The sequence below is a fragment of the Urocitellus parryii genome, chromosome 10 (genome assembly GCF_045843805.1).
Source record: "Urocitellus parryii isolate mUroPar1 chromosome 10, mUroPar1.hap1, whole genome shotgun sequence".
Lineage (NCBI taxonomy): Eukaryota > Metazoa > Chordata > Mammalia > Rodentia > Sciuridae > Urocitellus > Urocitellus parryii.
Window position 1 is genome coordinate 63,596,533 of NC_135540.1, and position 25,454 is coordinate 63,621,986.

The following is a 25,454-nucleotide window of genomic DNA, read 5'->3' on the forward strand; positions in this document are numbered from 1 at the left end:
CTAATGATATGATTCTATACCTAAGAAGACCCTAAAAATTGCACCAGAACACTTCTAGAACTAGTAAATGAGTTCAGCAAAGTAGCAAGATATAAAATCAATACCCATAAAGCAAAGGCATTTCTATACATCAGTGACAAATCCTCAGAAAGGGAAACGAGGAAAACCACCCCATTTTCAATAGCCTTAAAAAAAAAAAAAAAAAAAAAAAAAAAAAACCTTGGGAATCAACTTCACGAAAGAGGTGAAAGATCTGTATAATGAAAATTACAGAACCCTAATGACCAAAATCAAAGAAGACCTTAGAAGATGGAAAGATCTACCTAGCTCTTGGATAGGTAGAATTAGTATTATCAAAATGACCATACTTCCAAAAGCACTATATAGATTTAATACAATTATGATCAAAATTCCAATGACATTTGTCATAGAAAAAGAAAAAGCAGTCATGAAATTTATCTGGAAAAATAAGAGATCCAGAATAGCTAAAGCAATCCTTTGCAGGAAGAGTAAAACAGGTGGCATCACTATACCATACCTTAAACTGTACTACAGAGCAATAGTAACAAAAAAAGCATGGTATTAACACCAAAACAGACTGGTAGACCAATGGTACAGAACAGAGGACACAGAGACTAACCCACAAAATTACAATTAACTTATATTAGACTAAGGTGCCAAAAAACATGCATTGAATAAAAGATAGCCTCTTCCACAAATAGGGCTGGGAAAACTGGAGATCCATATGCCACAAAATGAAATTACAGCCCTATCTCTCACCATGAACAAAACTCAAAATGGATCAAAGATTTAGGAATAAAACCAGAGACCCTGTGTTTAATAGAAGAAAAAGTAGGCCCTAACGTCCATCATGTGAGATTATGTCCCAACTTCCTTAATAAGACTCCTGTGGAGCAAGAATTAAAATCAAGAATCAATAAATGGGATGGAGTCAAACTAAAAAGTTTCTTCTTGGCAGAAGAAACAATCTGTGAGGTGAATAGAGAGCCTACATCTTGGGAGCATATCTTTACCCCTTACACACATCAGATAGAGCACTAATCTCTAGGGTATATAAAGAACTCAAAATCTCAAAAACTCAAAAAACAAATAACCCAATCAATAAGTGGGCCAGAGACCTGAACAGACACTTCTCAGAAGATGATATACAATCAAACAACAAATATATGAAAAAATGTTTATCATTACTAGCAATTAGAGAAATGCAAGTCAAAACCATTCCAGTCAGAATGGCAGCTATTATGCATACAAACAATAATAAGTGTTGGCGAGAATGTAGGGTAAAAGGTACATTCATACACTGCTGGTGGGACTGCAAATTGGTGTAGCTAATATGGAAAGCAATATGGAGATTTCTTGGAAAATTGGGAATGGAACCACCATTTGACCCAGATATCCTTCTCCTCGGTCTATACCCAGAGGACTTAAAAACAGCATACTACAGGGGACACAGCCACATCAATATTTATAGCAGCACTAAGCTAAACTATGGAACCAAACTAGATGCCCTTCAATAGTTGAATGGATAAAAAAATGTAGCATGATGTTCTCCAACTCCATCCATTTACCTGCAAATGCCATAATTTTATTATCTTTTAATGCTGAGTAATATTCCATTATGTGTATATACCACAGTTTCTTTATCCATTCATCTATTTAAGGGCATCTAGGTTGCTTCCACAGTTTAGCTATTGTAAATTGACCTGCTATAAACATTGATGTGGCTGAGTTACTATAGTATGCTAATAAAATCTGACTTTTTATAGGGTTCTCTCTTAAATAGATGTTCATATAATTTATGCAGTTTTTTTTGTGTTTGTGCAACCAGCACCATAAGCTTTACCTTCCTGGTCTGTATTGTAAATATCAGAGGTTATGCAATAATTATATAAAGTAAACATCATCCATCACCAACTTCTATATTCTTTCAGGAATATCAAAATCCAGTTAAAATTTGTGCTAGATTCCTAGTTTAATCAATCTTGTACATTTCAAGAAGATTAAATGAGTATGAAAGTAGTCTGGGAATTGAGACTGTCCCTGAATCATTTGTAGCTTTTTTATATCTCAGTGACCCTGGAGGTCCGAATAAAACTCATTGTTCCAAACTGAGAAAACTACATTAAAATAAACCTTCCTCTTCCTTCATTGTATCCCTGGTTAATTTTCTTTTTAGTTGTTTCAATAGAGCATAAAAAATAAAGCCTCATAAATTCTTCATTTTACAGCTATGTAAACTTTCCTTCTTTTGTTTCACCTGAATAAATCTCAGTGATTTAAAAAAAAATCAGCCTATGGCAAGTATAAGTGTTTACATCATACTTTTGAGTATTCTCAAAAAGCACATCCTTTAGTGTCTTGTTTGTTTATGAGACACTCAACAAAGTTATGACAACACTTCAAAAATTTTGATGAGAACTTAAAAGAAGAAAACAACATGCCCTGTTAAATGGAGAAGTACTTAAATTAAGTTATATAGTTACTAGCAAAGACTGGGAAAGAATCAATTGCATGACCCCCCAAATAAAGTTTTCTTAGAAATTACAAAAGAAATTGAAGTTTTAAAATAGAGTTATGCACATTTTATAATCGTTTTTTCAGTACCAGTACTAAATTTTTAGCTCAACTTTGTTTCTGAAATTTATTTATTCATTTGAATTACTGAATATGATTTAAACTCAGCAAATAAATAAGCTGGTTACTTGCAGTCATACTTGAAGGAGAATATGTGGTGTCAAGGGAGGGTTTTAACTGATATCATTGCTATAGTCTTATCAAATTTGTGGTATACCTGATTATTACTTACCTCCCATTTTACAACTGATATCAATTGATTTTGTCAGAAGAAATTTATTTGGTTTCTACTTCTACTTTCTTTATACATAATGTCAATTTCTTTTCAGTCTAAATTTATACTCTCAAGTAAATCTGTTTTTATATACAATTGATCATATACTGTATTTTTCAGAAATGTCTCCTCTTAAATAAAAATTCTAATTTCTTGGTGGCAGAGTTTATCTTTGTATTTTTTCTTTTTTTTTTTAAAGAGAGAGTGAGAGAGGAGAGAGGGAGAGAGAGAGAATTTTTAAAAATATTTATTTTTTTAGTTATTGGTGTACACAACATCTTTGTTTTGTATGTGATGCTGAGGATTGAACCCGGGCCGCACCCATGCCAGGCGAGCATGTTACCCGCTTGAGCCACATCCCCAGCCCCTTGTATTTTTTCTTAATTAGTTGTTTCAAAAAGAAAGAGGAAATGTTAATTGAGTAAAAGAAAATTAGCCAATAATTTTGTTTATTTATTTCAGTGTCTAAAACTGTGAAAGAATTAGTTTTATTATGCCTCTTTGTTAAGTGAGGGAATTAAAACTTGGTAAAGCTACATGGCCCTCTGGTCAATGAAACTGACCATTGAGACTGAGCCAAGGACTCATAAATGTATGTTTTCACCATGAAACTGTGCTGCTGTCTGTCTTCAGCCTTCCTGGTATGTTGATAATTTCATTATCATGCTTTTGGTTTTCTTTAGGTCTAGAAATGAGATTATTTTCTTAATATATAATTAAACACTACATACTCTATTCAGAGATAAGTAACCTCAGAGTGATAAGATCACACTTCTGTTTCATGAGTTAATATGTCTTTCCAGTTCCCAAGATTTCATTATTAACACTTTTAACGCCTTTATCTAAAGATTTCGCTACTTTTGTTCTTGTAACTATGACTTTTGTTATCCAAACTTTTAGACAAAGAACATCTCATTACTAAGTTTTCTCAATCCATAGCAATATCACCAACTAAAGAAACTTATCTAAGCCTCAAATTCCAGTTTTTATTAGATTTCATCTAATAGACAAGATTGATGGACTCATTGACCATATGTATGGATTTAATTTCCAACTCTCAGTGACCCTGGAGGTCCGAATAAAACTCATTGTTCCAATAAAACTCATTGTTCCTACCCTGTGTGTGGCTGATACTACCTACCTCAAAGCCCCATCTCTGTACTGACATGCTATAGTCACATCCCATGGAATGGCATACTCATAAATGGTCTCATGTTCCCATCATGAATAACAAAGACATTCCCATTACTAGGGAAATTCCAAAGATTTAAGGAACCAGGAATGAGGAAGACTAACCAAATTCTTTATTACACCATAACTGCAACAGAAGATGATTTTAAATAGTTAAACCAAATCCACTAAAAACAACCTGATCATCACAGTAAGTTTTTAAAATACCAGCCAGCAGACAGAAATTTATATTATGAATTAAAAGAAGACTTCAGGGTTATCTATTGTCCAAATCTACAAATAGTAACTATATTTATATTAAACTACCAAGCACATTTTAGGAGGTTATTACTTCCTTAAATATAATGAAATTACATTGCACATGTTTATGTAACTCATGGATTACATTAGTGCATTTATATTTAGCATCTGAATATAAGATTATTTCTAAAACCACAAAGATTATGTTGAAGAAACAGAATTTTAAATCTTAACCTAATTGATTCTTGCAGAACTCCTCTATTACACAACCAAAAAAAGAAAGACAAATTCATTTGTTGATCACATATTTCAAGATTTCATTTATCATGTGAATTATTCTAATATTAAACAATCTTAGCATGCAGTACTGAACCTTAATTCTCTAACCTAGAAATAAATTCAACTTGCCCAGAGCTGTATTAGGTTTTGTTCAGTTTCCTTTGAACAGTAACTTTACATATATTGGACCACATTTCCATTAGTCAGTGGCATTCTTTGGTTTCCTTAGTCACAGCAATTGCTATAGGACTCCTAACCTTGGTGCTGGTGGCCCCACAGGTCCTCATAAGCTTAAATCTGTGTATCGACCATTATTTTTACTTTAGGAAAACAAAATGAATTTAGAAGTTTTAAAGTATATCTTGTATTCAAGAAAAGAGTTTTATAATTTTTTTTCTTCAAATATATATATATATATATATATATATATATATATATATATGAAGGTATATATACATACACACATATATATATGAATAAATATACAAAAAGGCTACACCTGCGCACACATACCTATGTGTGTATACATGATATGCATATATAAACATGTATGCATATAAATGTGTATATACAATATACACATATACAGTACCATATATATGTGTGTGTGTGTGTGTGTGTGTGTGTGTGTGTGTGTGTATAGTATGTGCAGGTATGAGCTTTTTTATGTCAAAAGGTTTGAATCTCATTTTCAAACATGCTCCTATCATCTGAAAAATATGTATAATTTTCTTTGTGAAACAATCTCTCAAATAGTCATAATTCTTAAAGAAGCCATTTGAACAGTCAAAGCAAAAAAAAAAAAAGATTCTTTTCCTAGAACCTACTGTAAAAATAAAATGTGAATGGAGGAAATATTTAAATCCACATAAATTGTAAATGTGAATTTACATAAATTGTAAATGAATTCTTAATACTATGAGACAGTTAACCAAAGGATGAATCTCTACATACTGAGAAAATGGGACATTCCAATCAAAGTGAAATGCAGAAAAGCATTAAGAAGTATTTCTAAATTATGTTGTAATGAAGTTTAAAGTTTTTTTCCTCTGTAGAGTGAAGAATATTGTTTGTCTATAATCGCTCTGTTTTTTTAAAATTACATTAATTTGCATACTTGATAATTTGTGAAATATAGAAAGAGTCAATGGGTCTTCTAGTCATTAATGGAAATTTAAAAGTTTCTCTTGTTTGGAAAGATTGATATACGATAAACATTAAAAGCAATGTGTCATTCTTAATTACTATAAAATGTTTAAATAAATGTCATCAAAGATAGTAATAAGCAATGATTTCTTCAGTAATTAATTATATTGCTTGATTACCTGAATACTGATTTTTCTTGTTTTAGTATATTGGAGAAAATTTAAAGTACTACAAAATCACTATTTACTTGATAAAATTTTATTTTAGCACTAACTACTTAGAAATATTTGGATGATAGTTTAGGAAAATCTAATATTTTTTTAAATTCCATGTAAACAAATGTGTGTTTTGCACTAAATTTTTTTAATTACCATCTCAAAAGAGTTTTTGATTATTACTTTTAAAGGCATCACAATTACCCGGATTAATTACTATATGTTCACTTTTCTGATGAGTTTACAGTTTAACTGAGGTAATTGAGAATTTGCAGTTGAATTAACAGTTTACAGAGGTAATTGAGAAAGTGATAATTCAAATGATAGAGAGATGGCCAGAATTAATCTACACAGTCATTCACTACTATTTGTCAAATGCTTATGATAGCAAGATATCGGAGAGAGAGCAGTGAACAAAACAGAATCCAAACTTCATGGAGGTTATTATTTAGTGTCAAAGAGAGGCATTTGGTAGTTATTTATACAAAAGAAACAGGTACTTTCAAACCAAGTAATATACTAAGAAAAACAAATGAATATTACTAAAAGAAATCTTAATGTGTACTTCATTTAAATTGGGGCTTGTCAGTAAAGGATTCTCTGAAGAAATGATAGGATAAATTACCTAAAAGATATTGTAGATTTATTCAGGTAAAGAGCTGGAGGAACATTTCAGGCTGAGACAAACACATACAAGGGTAAGACAATAGGAAAGTGCCTAGTAAATGCTATGGTTTAGATCAGATGTCCCCCAAAATCTCATGTGTGAGACAATTCAAGAAAGTTTAGAGATAAAATGATTGATTTATAAGAGGTTTACCCCAATCAGCACATTAATCCCTGATAGGGATTAACTGGGTGGCAAGTAAGGTATGACTAGAAGATGTGGGTTCCTGGGGGCCTTCCTTTGGGGTTTATATTTTGTCCTGGTGAGGACAACTTTCTCTTCCATAGCTGCTTTCCTCCAGTACAGATTTCTGCCATGGTATTCAACCTCACTACAGGACCCAAGAAATGGAGCTGGCTATCTTCGGACTAAGACCTCTGAAATGATGACCTTACAAATAAACTTTTCCTCTTCTAAATTGTTCTTGTCCTGACTTTTGGTCACAGCAACAAAAAAGCTGACTAAAACTGTAAGTTTCAGGAAAAGGTTTATGTGACTAAAATATAGTGAAGGAGAGAGGAAAAGTTATACACAATTAAGCTAGATTGGGAAAAGGTCATATCTTGCAAAACTTTTGGCTGTGCTAGGAATTTTGCATTTGATGTGCAAGGGAAAATTATGGAAAAATTTTGAAATGAAAGTAAGATAATATTATCAGTGTTTTTAAAATATTGCTTTGGCTGTTGAGTACAAATGGATTGGAAGGAGACAAGAAAGAAAATGGGTAGAATATTAGGAACTGTGCCCAATGGTAAAAAGATAAGATAGTAGATTGAACTAGAATGATAGTGATGACAACAGAAATGGAGAAAAGTGGATAGATTTAAGATATGTGTTAGAGGCAGTACTGAGAGAATATGCTAATGAGCTGATTTGGTTTAGGAAAGAATGAGAAAACAAGATTTTGATACTGTTATCTAGCTGGTTAATAATTGATAGTGTCTTTAATTAGAAACCATGATGAAAGAGCTGATATTGGGGTACTGAGACATTTTTAAAATTTTTTTTCTTTTTTTATTAGTTCACAACATTACAAAGCTCTTGACATATCTTTCATACATTAGAATCAAGTGGGTTATGAACTCCCATTTTTACCCCAAATACAGATTGCAGAATCACATCGGTTACACATCCACATTTTTACATAATGCCATATTAGTGACTGTTGTATTCTGCTACCTTTCCTATCCTCTACTATCCCCCCTCCCCTCCCCTCCCATCTTCTCTCTCTACCCCATCTACTGTAATTCATTTCCCTCCTTGTTTATTATCCCATTCCCCTCACAACCTCTTATATGTAATTTTGTATAACAATGAGGGTGTCCCTCCATTTCCATGCAATTTCCCTTTTTTCTCCCTTTCCCTCCCACCTCATGTCTCTGTTTAATGTTAATCTTTTCTTCCTGCTCTTCCTCCGTGCTCTGTTCTTAGTTGCTCTCATTATATCAAAGAAGACATTTGGTATTTGTTTTTTAGGGATTGGCTAGCTTCACTAAGCATAATCTGCTCTAGGGCCATCCATTTCCCTGCAAATTCCATTATTTTGTCATTTTTTAGTGCTGCGTAATACTTGATGGTGTATAAATGCCACATTTTTTTTTATCCATTCATCTATTGAAGGGCTTCTGGGTTGATTCCACATTCTAGCAATTGTGAATTGTGCTGCTATGAACATCGATGTGGCAGTATCCCTGTAGTACGCTCTTTTAAGGTCTTCAGGGAATAGTCCGAGAAGGGCAATAGCTGGGTCAAATGGTGGTTCCATTCCCAGCTTTCCCAGGAATCTCCATACTGCTTTCCAAATTGGCCGCACCAGTTTGCAGTCCCACCAGCAATGTACAAGAGTACCCTTTTCCCCACATCCTCGCCAGCAGTTGTTGTTGTTTGACTTCATAATGGCTGCCAATCTTACTGGGGTGAGATGGTATCTTAGGGTGGTTTTGATTTGCATTTCCTTGACTGCTAGAGATGGTGAGCATTTTTTCATGTACTTGTTGATTGATTGTATGTCCTCCTCTGTGAAGTGTTTGTTCAGGTCCTTGGCCCATTTGTTGATTGGGTTATTTGTTTTCTTATTGTCTAATTTTTTGAGTTCTTTGTATACTCTGGATATTAGGGCTCTATCTGAAGTGTGAGGAGTAAAAATTTGTTCCCATGATGTAGGCTCCCTATTTATCTCTCTTATTGTTTCTCTTGCTGAGAAAAAACTTTTCAATTTAAGAAAGTCCCATTTGTTGATTCTTGTTATTAACTCTTGTGCTATGGGTGTCCTATTAAGGAATTTGGAGCCCGACCCCACAATATGTAGATGAGCCAACTTTTTCTTCTATCAGACGCAGAGTCTCTGATTTGATATCTAGCTCCTTGATCCACTTTGAGTTAACTTTTGTGCATGGTGAGAGGAGGGGATTCAGTTTCATTTTGTTGCATATGGATTTCCAGTTTTCCCAACACCATTTGTTGAAGATGCTATCCTTCCTCCATTGCATGCTTTTAGCTCCTTTATCAAATATAAGATAGTTGTAGCTTTGTGGATTAGTCTCTGTGTCCTCTATTCTGTACCATTGGTCCACCCGCCTGTTTTGATACCAGTACCATGGTGTTTTTGTTACTATTGCTCTGTAGTATAGTTTGAAATCTGGTATCGCTATACCACCTGATTCACACTTCCTGCTTAGAATTGTTTTTGCTATTCTGGGTCTTTTATTTTTCCATATGAATTTCATGATTGCTTTATCTATTTCTACAAGAAATGCCATTGGGATTTTGATTGGCATTGCATTAAACCTATAGAGAACTTTTGGTAATATTGCCATTTTGATAATGTTAGTTCTGCCTATCCATGAACAGGGTATATTTTTCCATCTTCTAAGATCTTCTTCTACTTCTCTCTTTAGGGTTCTATAGTTTTCATTGTATAAGTCTTTCACCTCTTTTGTTAGGTTGATTCCCAAGTATTTTATTTTTTTTTGAGGATATTGTGAATAGAGTGTTTTTCCTCATTTCTGTTTCAGAAGTTTGAAATTTAATAATTCTATGGTGTTCTAGGTATTTATACCTTATTGTCACTTAGCCCTTTGCCTCAGTCTTTTGCTCCATGAAAATCTTGACATAGATTATAGTGCTCCTGGATCTAAGATGCTACATTTAATCAAGGTCAAATGAAAAATCATAATGAATATTTTAAACTAAAATATTTACTATTTTAGACTGTCTGCTCCAGTATTACAAAACAGTAAGTTCTTAGTCTCCAATTAAAAAACTTGGAAGACAGTAATCAGCCAAGAACATAGTATTATGGCTAAACTTAGTGAAAAAATGAGTCTGCTTTACAGAGTATATTGCACATAATATTAACTTTTTTATTCATTAAGATTTCAGGTTTTCTCTCTCATATTGAATGCAAATTTGGTGGGAAAAAAATTTATGCTGCATTTATCTCAAACTCATTTAAAAGAGAACTCATCAATTTTCGGTGATTCACTACTTGACAGTGAATGAGAGTTTTGAATATACGAGGAGGGAAAATGGATCCATGAAAAGGTAGTGGGGTAGAAGCCATGGTTTGCCACAGAAATCTTCTAAGACAGAATCAAAAATCTACAGGAGTAGAACACACAGCCTATCACTTTGGGCTAAAATAGGTGGCCCAGAGTATTCATAATTTCTACATTATAATTGAGTAATAGGATCACAGCATATAAAAACAATGTAGGTAGGGTAATGATAGCAACAATAATGATTAGCATTCATTGATATGTTTCAGAAACTATATTAAATGTTTTCCTTATATTAATTACATGAAACCCTTTGAGGTAAGTACACTTTTATCATCGTGTTTGAGAATAGAACATGAAGCTCTAAATCATAAGTCATTTCACCAAAGTTACATAGATTATAAATGGGAACATGAAATGGTCAGATATATGAGTCCAGGAGTGTAATTTTCTGCCACTGTGCCACACTGCACCAGCACACAAAATGATGAAACTTTAGTGCCACAAGATAGAAAGAAAAAAAATGAAAACATTATTTACGTTGGTTGCCAAATATTGTTAAACAATCCAAAAGAGGAAAAAAATGTCTCTGTTATGTTAAACCATCGATTTACTATATAGAACTTCTGAAGACAAAGCTGACTACTTACTGCAATGTAAAACTATTTTGAGATTTTGATTAATGTAATTTCTTACAAATCTGCAGGCATTTGAATTTCACACTATCGCTCCAGTTTTTGTGAACTTCATCCTTGTTTTCTCCTTCAAAATTTGTTTTAATAATGATGGACATTCATTTTCTTTCATCTTTGTTTTTATTTCTCACCCTTGTTCTTAAACCACTTTGATGATCTTTTCTAACACAAATTATGTGTTGATACGTGATTCTTCATTTAAAACTGCTTTGCTTGATTTTGTAAAAAACACTTTAAAAAATGAGAGAATTCACCTCAATTTTGGTGGAGTTATAGATGATATAATAATAATTGCATAGTTATATAAACTTCTAAAGAGGTTTCAGATAAAATGAAGAATGTCAATTTTTCCTTCTCATCCTTTAGCAACCCATCTATTATCCACTCTACCTCTATAACTACCTATTCTCTTTCTCTTAGCAGCAATGTGTTGGCTCTCATTTGTAGTGTCCTTAACATACCTGACTGAACTGAGTTATCAGCAATGAATAAGATTTTTAAGATAAGATGAGGGGCTAGGGTTGTGGCTCAGCGGTACAGCACTCACCTAGCATGTGCAAGGTCCTGGGTTCAATCCTCAGCATCACATAAAAATAAATAAATAAAGATTTTTTAAAAAGACAAAAGGGACATTATAATTGATAGGGGAAATGTATACAGTATACAGGAAAAGACTTGAAGGAAACATGAAAAATTGGCGTGGCAGTGAATGCTAATAGGAGATGAAGTTGATAGTCTGGGACCAAATTCTGAGTCTCTGCCATGTAAAGAAATATGAAAAGGTACAAGGCTAATGGCAAACCATTGGGAGTATATTTTTCTTCTGTATTCAGGTGCTTCTTGTACATCCTTGTCCTTTTGTTATTATTTAGGCTGAAAAACAAAACTGGCCATATTTGACTTTTTACATATCCATTTGTAGCACATTACTAGAGTTCAGTCCCTTTAATAGCGTAACTGTGGTTGTGTATATGTGAAGTTGTACTTTGTCATGAAGAAAGCCATGATTAATTCAAAGGAAGCTTCTTTAAGTAGAACCTTTGAAGATTATCAAGCAATTAAAAAATACAAACAACAACAAAAAATTTATTCAAGAAAAAAATATGCATGTCCACTTCTGAAGCCACGGGGATACTTTTTCTAAAAGAGATTTCATCTTTTGTGCCTGTGCAGTTTTCCTCTATGCCAAAGAGCAATATATCATGATCAAAGGACTGCCACAAGTGGAGAAAAGCAATTACAATTATACACAGTTGTCCCAAATCCCTTCTAAAATAATCCAGATTTACATAGATTTATTTTTGGAATTGACAGAATCTTAACAGGACCATTTGAAGTGAAGTGGTATGCAACTCAGACCCTGTCTCTAAATAAAATTTTTATTTAGCCCTAGTTTGTAAATAGGGATGAGATGTGGGTCAGTGGTCAAGCGCCCCTGAGTTCAATCCCTAGTACCTGCCCCCGCATCCCACCCCAAAAAATTAAAAAGGTATTGCAACACGTGATTAGTTATTTCATGAGTATAGTGTGTGTGTCAGGGGTGGTGGAGAGAGAAAGATATTGAGAGACTGGTATTTATTTGGAAACATTTATTAAATTGGACTAATTTTATATATAGAATTTCACTCCAGAGCAACAATTTCTGAGAATATTTGTCTCTTTCAGCACTGTCTACTTTCAGAATGGGAGTCTCTCCCTCAAAGTAAATTGCTCTGTAGAATTTTGCCACATTATTTGATCAAAGACCTGCCCTTCTCCTGAGACAAAGAATGTTGTCTATTACTGGCCCCATGCTGAGAGACCAATAGAAATGTGACAGACTTGATAGAAACTATGTAGCAGAGAAAAGCCTGTCATCAGTCTTAGTGAGCTTGGGATGTTCACTGTTCTGATAAATATTGGTTTTATTCTGTGGAGCCCTGTAAATATTGTTTGTAACAAGTATTTGTTTTTAAATTATGGAAGTTTTAAACAATTAAAAAATGTGGCTATGACAGGATGTGCTGAATGGAATTCCATGCATTGTCTGCCCCACGCCCTCTCAATCACAAGTGTATGGAGATCAGGACTGGTGAAATGGCTACTCTGCTTCCTAAAGTCTAAAGGTCTCAATATTTGTCACTTTAACTTTACCAAATAATAAGAAATGATTGATTTAAACAAATATCTTTGTGGTATATTGGAAAGTTCTTGGGTAAAACATGGCTAGGTCAAATCTTCCCATATTCTAATTAATATTTACTTGATCTTATTAGGAGCATGGCATTCCTACTGACATGGGCTATGCAGTGGCTCCTCATCATTCAGGTGTCTACCCTGTACATGTACAGCTTTATGAAGCCTGGAAGAAGGTTTGGAATATTAAAATCACCAGCACTGAAGAATATCCACATCTGAAACCAGCTAGATATCGGAGGGGCTTCATCCACAAAAACATCATGGTGAGCTTCTTCTGGTATGCATTGAGTACAACTAAATCTTCCAGGCTTACATTTCTCATTTGAAGCAGTATAAGAAGAGAGAAAAAAAGTTAAAAGCATAAATGTAAGAAAAGCTCTATGCTGTAGAAAGCACATTTGTCATATCTAAGCAAAGGATTTCTCAAAGTCACTTCTTTTCAATTCTTCAAATCTATTTATTTATTTATTTTTCTACTGGTACTATAGCTGGTAAGCCGGCACTGATGTGACAATGTAAGACAGTATTACATCAAATTGTCAAAAAGTTTTAGAAGCCATCATTTCTTCAAAAAGTTATTTGGTAGGTAAAACTGACACCAACCTGATATATGCACCATCTCTTTTATAAGCCAGTTACACTGAATTTTTTCTTACCATGGCAAGCTAAAAATAACTAATCTATTTGCAGCAAGAAGCCACATGTGAGATCCTACATAATTATTAACTGAGGATAATACAGAGAATAAATGACAATGTTAATTAAATCATTACTATCAATTGCCTAATTCTCTCCAGAGCTTCTCTGTTTTGTTACTTTTATTCACTGGGCAAATGTATATTGTCAAAATATTCTGCGACCTTATACTTTGCAGGATGCCCCCCAAAGGACATATTAAAAACCTTAATTTTTCTCAAGTACCAAGAAAAGTACCAGTGAATATAACAATGGATCTACTAATTTAGACTCACATACTGGGAAGAAAGACTGAAAATAACATGATATGATGAGCCACTGCAACTCTAAAGCTTATATGTTTGAACAGATATCTTTGTTTTAACCAAGGTGTAACTGACTTTTTTAAAGACAGTTTTCTAATGTCAGTAAAAATTACAGGGGAAATTACTTTTAACTTGGATCAGCTCACATTTTGACATTTCTCTCAATAAAAAAAATGTTATAAATGCTAGATGGAGATATAATGGTCACATTTTATCCCAGCCTGCCCTTCTTTGTTATTTGAAATGAACTTACTGCCCCTCAAGTTGCCAGTTTTCAGACCAGAAAGTTTAAAAGCATTCAATACTCCCTGTCATTTTAAAATTGTAGACAGTCTTATGACAGTGAAATTAATTCTCTAAAGACTTTATTTAATGTTGTTCTGTTTTATTTCTGTTTCAATACTGACAGAAAACTTGCTGGGATATGTCTCTTGAGAAATGTTCATTTTCTTTTTCTCCTGAAAAAATATTTTACCTCTATTATAAATGCATGAATCTTGCAGGTAATAAAGCCTTTAACAGATTTTGTGTTTTGATAGAACTATCCCTGTGGTCCCACTTTTGCATGGAAACCTTCTATTTTGGTTTATAGGCTCTTGGATGAGAGTTTTCTAGCGTGAAATGTTCAGAAGGCAGTTGATTATGCAACAAGAGAGACACGACACTTCTAGGAGCCAGCCAAATACAAATACAGGTGGAGACCACAATAGCCAATATGCCCTCATAGTAAGAGACTATACCAAAAAAAAAAAAAAAAAAAAGGAACTGAGGAGTGATCTCTAAATTCCATCAATAATTCCTTCTCTAGCACAATAGAGCCATTTCAAGAAACATCTTCAGTGTCTTGTATTTTGTATTCACTAATCAGAACAGTGGCCTCTGACCCTTATCAAACTCCCAATTATCTCTTTAACCTCTTGTGGTGGTCCTTACATTCTCCTAGGGTTTATGGTGATGTTTCTACTTGCATCAGGAGTAACCCTTAGTTGCAAGGTAAAGCCTGGCCTTTCCTCTTCAACAAATCTTATTTATTTATTTATTTACATTTTTCTCCATTTAGTATAGAATTATCTGAGCAATAAATTCTCAAGGACAGCTCTGTAGGCATTCTGTAATTTTTCAAGTAAAATAATCAAGTGAAATCCTAAAAGTGATTTAGTTAGTCACATCCTTGTAAAATGTAACACAACCTGGTATATAATCACATGTATTTTCTTATTTAACTTTTGAATATTTCTCTTTACTTGATGTATCTTAAATTTTTCAAGAGTAGACAACGTATCTTTTTATTCTCATATGGATTAGAATTCAGTTTAAATAATATTTTAAAAATAAATTATATGTATTTATGTATGAAGACATATCTTTGTATATATATATATACATATGTATATATATATATATATAGAGAGAGAGAGAGAGAGATACACTTTATATTTTCCTATATAAAGATATCTTTATATAGAAAGATAGCTATCTATCTTTAATTTCCAGGAAATGATATTTTTAAGAATCATTAGGAAATATATTTAATTTAATCATACTTCTTTTTTTTAGTGCTTTTTTGGTGTTGTTGATTTTGTGATTTTGTGCAGTTTTATGACATTGTATAAAAGCTTTCAAACAGTCATCACCAAATGATGACTCTCTGTGATTTAAACTTGTTCTTTAAGCTATTGTTTACTTAAACTACTAAGGAAACAACAACAGAAGAATTAGTATACTTGTAAAGTTTTGCAAAATATGGAAAGTCCTGAACAGGCTATATTTTGAGAGCATATACTGAAAAAAATTTGCTTTAATAGTAAAAATGAAGATCTAGGGCTGGGGATGTGGCTCAAGTGGTAGTGTGCTCGCCTGGCATGCGTGCAGCCGGGATTCGATCCTCAGCACCACATACAAACAAAGATGTTGTGTCCACCGAAAACTAAAAAAATAAATATTAAAAATTCTCTCTCTCTCTCTCTCTCTCGCTAAAAAAAAAAAAAAAAAAAAAATGAAGATCTACTTGCTTAGGGCAATAATCAGAAAGCCTGCTTGTGTTAGATGCTGTAAAATTTCTAGCATTCCAAAACATATTAATTTATTTTCTGCCATTTCAAATGTACATTGACAAACAGGTTGTCATGAGGTTATTATATGATACTAGGATAAAAACTGTACTATCTTGAACATCTTTACTTCTTTTATAATTTCACTGATATTTTATCAGGAAATCTATAAAAAATTAGTCTTTATCACAAATGTGTATAATTGATGAAATAATGATTTTCATATACAAAGCATGAAAAGAAAACCTTTACAGTAGTGACCATTTATCATTTTGTTTATAACACTCTCTAAAAATTGTGAACCAAATGGATAAATTCTTTCATATGTTTGAAATTAGTGGGTTTCACACCTAGAATTTTGGGCAGCATGATATAGTCCTTTCTAGAACTGATTTATGCTTCAAATATTTGTTCTACTTTATAATGTCATTTCCTAAGAAGCACATTAAGTAATTTAATAATGACTATATTTTCTAATGCTTGAGTACAACTTGGCAGAAGGTATTAATCTTTACATTTTTTGCCTACTATGATTACAGTAGAGCACAGACAATTCCAATATTTGTAAATTCTCATTATTACTTTTTATTTTTTAAGATGCTAAAACACACCAGGCTCGGTGGCTCAAGCCTGTAATCCCAGGTTGAGGAGATTGAGGTAGGAGGATTGTGAGTTCAAAGCCAGCCTCAACAATTTATTGAGGCCTTGTTTCTAAACAAAATATAAACAAGGGCTGGGGATGTGGCTCAGTGGTTAAGCACCACTGAGTTCAGTTCCCAATACAAAAAGAAAAAAGAAAAAAAAAGATGCTAAAACATATTAGGTTTCATAATGAAAGTACTGACTTTGATACTTAAAGTAGAAAAGCAGTTAAAATAATTCAAGCCTATTTTAGTTGTAAAATATTCTTTTAATTTTCTTCACTATTCATTCTCTTGTAATAGCATCCTCTCTTTCCCAGAGCTTAAAGTATTTTTCTGGACCAGAGTTAAAATTGACTAATGACAGCAGCTTGTATATCATCTTTTGTGAGAAAAATTTCAATCAAGTAATTTGTCGAGCGCAGTATTTTCTTCACTTGGTCCTTTTTTCTTCAGGTTCTTCCAAGACAGACCTGTGGACTTTTCACTCATACGATTTTCTACAAAGAATATCCTGGAGGTCCTAGAGAGCTGGATAAGAGTATCCAAGGAGGTGAACTTTTCTTCACTGTGGTACTCAACCCAGTAAGTATTTGGAGTTACTCTTCAAATAAACAATGAAAAATGACAGAAGCAGGTAAAAATTACACTTACATGGACAATAGGTTCGGGTATTTTATCAGCTGAAGAAACATGAAGTTCCAGAAGTTTCCATGAAGTTCCATGAAGTTTCCACAATTGTGGAAATGTGAATGGGATCACATCCAAAAGTGGGGACTCATTTATTCTAAAAGCAAAGGTGACATGAGGAGCTTCTGGCAGAAACATAAAAATACTCCAGAAGATCAGAATTTAGGGATTTTTGTGTTTTTGAAGAAAGATTTTTCACTTATAAAACTCTCCTATTTCTATTGGAGGCCATTTTTTTTGCACATTGTGAACAAATTCATCTATTAATTTGTTTCCTACTTAAGCCATAAACAAAAATATTTGTATCTGATAAGCATGAAGGAAATGAATTAGATAAGCAAATATAGTCATTATGCCTACCTTCATGTTACATTGCTAGATCACAGAATAGTCCTGTTTCAGGGAGTCCTCCTCTTCCTCCTTCACATCTTAATACCATGATAACAGTACCCAGTGAAACATTCTGCACATATTTCCCTTGAGGCAAGTATTATAAAGTTGTTTAAAGATGGAAGAACTAATTTAAGTAAGCAGTATAAGGAAAAGCTGTTAGTGATTTTTTCCCCAGAAGGGAAATCACTAACATAAAAAGTAAAGTTAAGTTTATTTATTAGATGTATAGGTTTGCCACTGGCATTAGCAGTGTTCCAAATGAAAAATGCAAATTATCTCTAATGTGGAGAAAAAAAAACTATCAGGATAAAAGTTGGATAAGATAGAAATAAACATTAAAATTTGAAAGACTACTTTCATGACTTCAATTTTATAGGTTCTACAAATTAAATTACAGGATTTTTTAAATCACCTACTCCTATTTAGTAATTATATCACTTTTTAACCCTTAGGAAATGAGATAACTCATATTTGGGAAAAATCTTCAGGCGTGTTAAAAAAATCAACATACTTTGGAACAGTGTGGCATGTTCCAAAAGCCACATTTCCAAAAGGCATTTTGGAAAGTTTATCAACCTTCAGACCAAAAAGCATAAATAATTCTGATTTACATATTAGAAATAACCTGACAATCCCAAGTTACCTGTTTATTTATAAATGTAACTATCTTTTCAGTTATATGATATGACTCTTTTCTTTAGAAGAGAGCCAGCTATGCAAAGGCAAAAAGAGTTAAACAAATATCTAATTATGAACCAAAGATTCAGTTAAAATACTCTTAAAATGTTAACATTTTTTAACAATCTATAATTGTAAGGCCTTTTATTTATGAGCTATAAAATTCTTACATTTATATTTCCTCTAGTGATAGGGCAGTAGGACTGTGAACCATTCTAATTGATCAGACTCCTTAGCAAACCTCATTGCTTTTCAGACCTTATCAACAATATTTGGCAATTTTAGTTATCTTGATGAAGTGATCCATAGGAAATAAAGTAGTTGGAGGACTTTACAAAAGCACTCTTTCTTGGTTCAGAAAATTTTTAAAAGATAATTACTTCCAGATAAATACTCAGACTCAAAATAAGTGACAAACCTTGTCAGATATTACAAAATAGACCAGGAATCTAAACCCCTCATTTGATGCACCAGCTCCAGTTCTACTTACCTGGAGCTGGTGCACCAAATGAGAAGTCTAAATTAAACTCAACTGAGTCAAACAAAAATGAGTTTTGCAGTTGTTAGTGATGTTTGCCTTCAGGAAGTGATTGAGAAAAATTAGCATGTTTCCCATAAGTTCTCATACTGAAATTAAATGTTGGAATAAAAAGCTACCAGGTATCGTGAGGCATACTATTAATTTAGCAGATGATACTCTTTAATTTTTTTATTTGTTCTTTTTAGGTATTCATGACAGTACAGTGACTTTTGCCATATTATACATACATGGAGTAAAACATTCTAATTAAGATCCCATTCTTGCAGTTGTACATAATGTGCAATTACACTGTTCATGTATTCATGTATGAACATAGGAAAGTTACATCCTATTTATCTTACTGTCTGTTCTATTCCCTTCTGCCCTTTCTCCCCTTCATTCACCTATGTCTAATCCAGTGGAATTTTATTCTTCTCTTCATTCCCTCACTCCCCACCCTGACTTTGGGTTAATATCCACCTTCAGAGAGAACATTCAGCCTTTAGTTTTTAGGAATTGGCTTATTTAATTTTGCATGATATCTCTAGTTCCATCTATTTACTGGCAGATGCTATAATTTTGTTATTCTTTATAGCTGAGTATACATGTGTATACATGTGTATACATGTCACATTTTCTTTATCCACTTATCTGTTGAAGGGCATCTAGGTTGGTTCCATAGCTTAGTTATTATTAATTAAGCTTCTGTAAACATTGATGTGGCTGTGTCACTGTAGTATGCTGATTTTAATTCCTTGGGTATATACTAATAAGTGGGATAACTTAGTCAAATGGTGGTTCCATTCCAAGTTTTCTGAGGAAAGATGATACTTTTTATTAGATTAGAATAAGAATGAGAAATGTATATTTGCTGCAAGAAAAATGTAAGTTTTAATTATAGTAGATTTCAAAGATAACTATTGCAAGATCATGTAATACACCAGACCTCAATTAGTAGTACTATTTTCTGAGAATGCCAAATGAGGTTGTTCACTGAAAAAATTTAGATGTGTGCTGGAAACATGAAACTTAAAAACATTTATATACTTTTCATTTTAAAACAAAAATATAATAAAGACTTTAATGAAGTTTTAAATATCTTGTCATTTGTCAACATAATATCAAAGTTTTAGAATAATTGATAAGAATTAGGGTGACAGATGGTTGCAATAAAATCTTTTAGAGTTAAATTGGAATAGATCACAAGAAAGATAAAAACCTGAATGGAATAACTTTCTAAATTGAGGTGTTTTACTATTAGCAAAGTACTTTTTCAATAGCTAAACAAAGAAATGTCAATCAAGTAAACAATAGAAACAAAAAGTTCCGAAGACAAATGTTAGCAATGCCTAGGGGAGAGCAAACCTTGACCATTTCTAAATGAATATTCCCCAAATCATAGACTTGGAAACCTCAGATGTGGGTTAAATGCAAGTGTTTGAGTAATAAATTTTTAGGTTAATATCCACTTGGGAAGTGGACACATCAGGCTATCTGACCTGGGTCCTTTAAGAATTTAGTTCTGGTTCTTCTTTTTCTGATTCTGAACTCAACTGTCAAGATACTTATCATGATTTGCTTTCCTTCGTAGTTAATATTATAGGAAAAAATGTGTTGATCACAGAAACTATGATAATAATTTCCAAATTAATTTTATAAATTGTCTTTTAATTGATAAATATTTCCCATGTCGTCTAACTGCCACAAAAGAATCTGCTGATTGCACAGATTCCATATTAATTTCTTTTCTAATTCATAATTCCCCATTTTAAACTAATAGATAGCATCTTATTTTTATTTATTAGTTTCCTGGGGTTTACTAATTTGATGCTGTCCTGAGAAATGGACAGTGTCAGTGTTTAATTTCCAGTTCCACCTGTTTTAGGAAGATGATCTTAGGAAGATATTATAATATTTAACATGTCTTCCTAAGTATGATGAATGGAACCATTCCAATTTACATAAAAATTTTACTATTGTGGCACCATGTAATCATTGTAGATATTCTAAGCAAAGATGTTGCCTTCTTACTTCACTGTTCTAATTTCTAACCACAGATGTTCTAGTCTTTGTTTATGCTCCTTCTCAGTAAACACAATTTAGATATTGTGTCATTAATAATTGATATCAATGGAACATTTTTGCCTTCTTCCAACATGCTTGATAATAAAGTCAGTACTAGCTTTATTTATTAATAATAAATGGTTTTGTATTGCCACATTTCATCACATTTGCTTGGCATCCCTGATAGCTTAAGAATATTATACTTCCTTCCAGATCGGCATCACACAAAACCAGTAGCTAATATTTTATGTCCACATTTTATTAATTTTTTTTCTCCATGTTTTCAATTTGCCATACCCTCATTACCCTTTTACTTGCATTCCTGGAAGTTAAATCTAGGTTGTGTTTCTCTTATTAAAGAAAAAAAAAACAAAACAAAGACATGCATGTGAATAGAGTGAATATCCTATTATGAGAAGATAGGTGGATTACAATTAAGACAACAAAATTCATAAAAGAAGATAGCTTATATAAATAAAAATTAACTCACATTGAAGAAAATGTAATTTACATTTGTATATTTAGTATGTGTTTGACTATAAAAATTATCTAATTTTTTTTTTTTTGCCTAATGGAAAGTGTTTGTTTACTTACATGTCTTTGTTGCAAAATAAGTAAAGAATAACAGCCACAATTTTAGACAATGGGAAAGGGATACCTGAACATACTTAATGATGGAAACTCTCTAGGATTCTTGATAAAATTTTTTTCTTAATGCTTAAGATACTACAGGGGAAAGAACTCTGCATATTTATTATGTGCTTAATGTGATTGTAATGATCAGACAAATTTGCAAAATTCTGTAGAGTAAGGAAAAGAAGATAAATATTGAGGACCTCCTATAGTCAAGGTTTCAGAAATAAAAATGATTCCGGAAGAGGTGGAGGAGGAAGAAGGGGTGGGGGAGGGGGAGGGGGAGGGGCCAGAGAACTCTTTTGTTGGTCATCCAACAAAAGAAGCCTCTCATTTTGTTTCCATAACATCTTCTGCAGACTCACCCAAATCACTTCTTATCCTGAATTCTAATTGTGAGTGCTATTAAGTTGTTTTTGGTCACAGAGAATGTGTCATTAGTTTCCCAAAGCATTCAATTCCAAAAGTATCCCGATGTAATACCTATACCTTTTTTTTTTTTTTTAATTTAACATCTGTTATTGTTAAAGGAGACAGACTGGCTTTTCTAATGATCTGGTGTAAACAGTAAATCTGAAAGGAAAGGAAATATATGTCCTAGTAAGATAGTTCCCCATTAAAAATATAAGTAAACCCTGTTTCTTGAGTTGACTGGGGATGAATTGTGTATTGTTGGGCACTCTTCACTTCTAGTTGTTTTCCTATATGGAGACTTGATTTTGTTGAGTTTCTCTGGTTTCGGGACTATCGGCTTAAACAAATTACCTCAAGTAATAGGAGTGTGGGACTCCAGAATGCTGAACATTCAGGTATCACAGGACCAGAAGATGTTGAGTCCAAGGCAGCTCTTAGACCCATGGAAATGAGAATTGCTGATCTTGATCTTGCCTTAGTACTTTAACATGACCATAATGCCTGCCATCTCTGTGTGTATTTGTATTCCTTCTCTCTCAAAAGTGCTTCTTGTTTATGGTTCATGTCCCAGTGTGATTACATCAGATGTACTCTGTATCAGAATTCAGTTTCAATTCTTACTGATGACTGCTTCATCCTCTTGTGGTTTCTTAGGCAAATGTTCAAGCTAGGCAATCTATTTGGGTTAGCCCACCTTTTTTAATCAGCTCATGTCAGTCCTGCCCTGCTATGAAATGTCTGCTCTGGTAATTCCCAAACCTTTCTAATCTATGACTAAGCAAGTCTGCCTAAGGGATATCCTTTCAGCAAAGGGGCAAGCATTATGGCTACTTTATGGACTAAATCTGAATCATGTGGGAACAGTGTGGTCTTCAGACAATTTCAAATGGAATTATTTTGTGTTATCAGTTTATCAGAGATAGAATTAACATTTATTCAATTCTATTTATTCTCTAGGTTATAGTTTGTATCACACTTACCTCACAATGTGGTTGTTTGTGTATGTATCTTTCCTACCATATGAGAGGGAATTCTCATTATATAAAGATTTGTATGTCTCATTCTTTGTGCTTTGCACTATCTAAATCAGTGCTTTTAATGCAACTAAGAGGTCATTAAATGATTTTAAAAGATTAACTCAATGCTGGAAGAGTTGTTTAAGGGCATGACTTGATTTATGGCATATACAAATGTGAATAATAATAAGGCTTTTTAAAAAAATAAAACTTCATTCTGGCAGATTACCTGCTTGCAAGTAAATGAAATTTGAAGCTCCGAAATATAAGTGGCCTTAGGTCTTTAGTAGGCTCTCACAAGTGCTTACTTTACATGCCCAAGGACCTAGATTTGATCCCCAGCACCACCCAAAAGAGAGAGAGAGAGAGAGAGAGAGAGAGAGAGAGAGAGAGAATACTCAGATAAATAAAATTAGAACTGACAAATGATTTTATTTGACTACTATGTAAAACTGTACACTAACAAATTGGATACCTAGAAATAATAAGATCCTAAGCTCTTCTATCTACCAAGATTAAGTGATAAAAAAATAGAAATTTTGAAAGGACTTATAACTGAGAAAGAGACAGAGTCTGTAATCAAATGCCTTTCAAAAAAAAACCCTCAGGATAAGACAGATTTACTGATTAATGATTAATTCTACCAAATATTTAAAGAAGAATCAATTGATGTCAATCTGCAATGAACATAAATATTAAAATTCTTAAAAATAATACTTTCAAACCAATACAACAGTGCATTAAAAGGTCATAAACCATGACCAAGTGGAAGGAATTCTTAGAATGAAAGGATAGTTCAACAAAGAAAAATCAATTGATATGATGCATCACACTGACGGAAGAAAGTGTATCATCTAGATGTAGCAAAAGCATTTGAAAAAATTCATCATATGTTCATGGTAAAAACACTTAACAAAAGTTTAAAATAGAAGGAAATTATCTCATCATAAGTGCCTTATTTAGAAAGCCCACAGTTAACATTACTCTCCATGTTAAAAAACTAAAGATTTCTCTCTAAAATAAGTGACAAGGGAAAGGTATCCACTCTCACCATTTCTCTTCAACATAGTTAGACAAGAAAAAGGAAATATAAATTGGAAAGAAAGGAATAAAGTGATCCCTATTTGTAGGTGATGTAATCTCATTTGTAGAAAATCCTTAAAAATCAACCAAAAAAACAAAACAAAAGTAAAAATGAAGTCCCATTAAAATTAATCAGTTTGCAGGATACTAAATCAACATACAAACATCAATTGTTTTATGTACTAATAACAACACATCACAAAACAAAAAAAATCTTACTTATAATAGTATAAAGAATAAAATGCTTAAGCAAGATAATGAAAGATGATACACAGAAGACTGCAAAATATTGTCGAAAATTAAAGACACCAAAATAAATAGAGGGGTTTCCCAAGTATTGATTTAGAGGCTATTGTTAAACTGTCTATACTACCCAATTAATCTACAGATACTCAATACAATATCTATCAAAATTTCAATAACATTTTATAGAAATGAAAAATTTTAAATGCATATGTAAACACAAATGATTCAAAATAGCTCAAATAATCTTGAGAGAGAACAAAGTGAGGGCATCACACTTCCTAATTTTAAAAGATATTATAAAGTTTCAGTAACTAAAGCAATCTGGTTCTGTTATAAAAATATATAGACCAGTGGAACAAAGCAGTCCATAAGTGAACCCATTCATGTGTTTGTGTGTGTGTGTGTGTGTGTGTGTGTGTGTACTTTTTTCCCACTGATCTGTGGTTGCTCATGGTTTCTGTAAGTCAGAATTTGGAAAAGACTGCAATAGGTGATTCTGGGTTCAGGTTTATTATGAGGTTGGATTTAGGTGGTAACTGCAGCTTTAAAACAAGGTGGCTGGAACAATTTTGTGGAATGGGGAGTATTCACTCATATTTCAGTCAAGGATCTCAATGAACTGGTGGTCATTCTAAAGGTTATGTGCTTTCAAGGGAGGTATTATTTCAATTACACAGATAACTGGTTGATTGAGATTGGGCCTTCTGTTTTCTAAGATAAGTGGGTTTGTTAACCTTTTCTTTGTAAATCAGTATTAAGCAGGGCTTGAGGATCTTACACTCAGCTTTGGCACCAGTGAGCAGAGTAGGTCCTGGCAGAACAAAGGAAGGGCATCTCTCTTCAGTTCTCCTGCTGAGTTTACACTGTGCTGCCATGCCACATTTTTATAAAATGTCAATAATGTTGCAATAATAATAAAGGTCTCACCAGAAATTAGACATTTGGTAGACATTAAAAATCAAGATTTCAAAGAGTATTATCAAAACATTGAAGTGCTTTTTGCAGTTGGCATTAGTAAAGGGAATATCCACATGAGATTCTCCATCC

General features: G+C 32.9%; 1 protein-coding gene across 1 annotated transcript in view; it reads left to right on the plus strand.

Moving 5' to 3' along the window:
* Ndst3 (N-deacetylase and N-sulfotransferase 3) overlaps positions 1-25,454 on the plus strand; it is a 138,155-nt gene that overhangs the window by 63,013 nt on the left and 49,688 nt on the right. The window contains exons 4-5 of the mRNA XM_026389692.2: positions 13,055-13,240; positions 17,127-17,255. Of these exons, the coding sequence (XP_026245477.1) occupies positions 13,055-13,240; positions 17,127-17,255 (315 nt within the window). The remainder of the gene's footprint in view (positions 1-13,054; positions 13,241-17,126; positions 17,256-25,454) is intronic.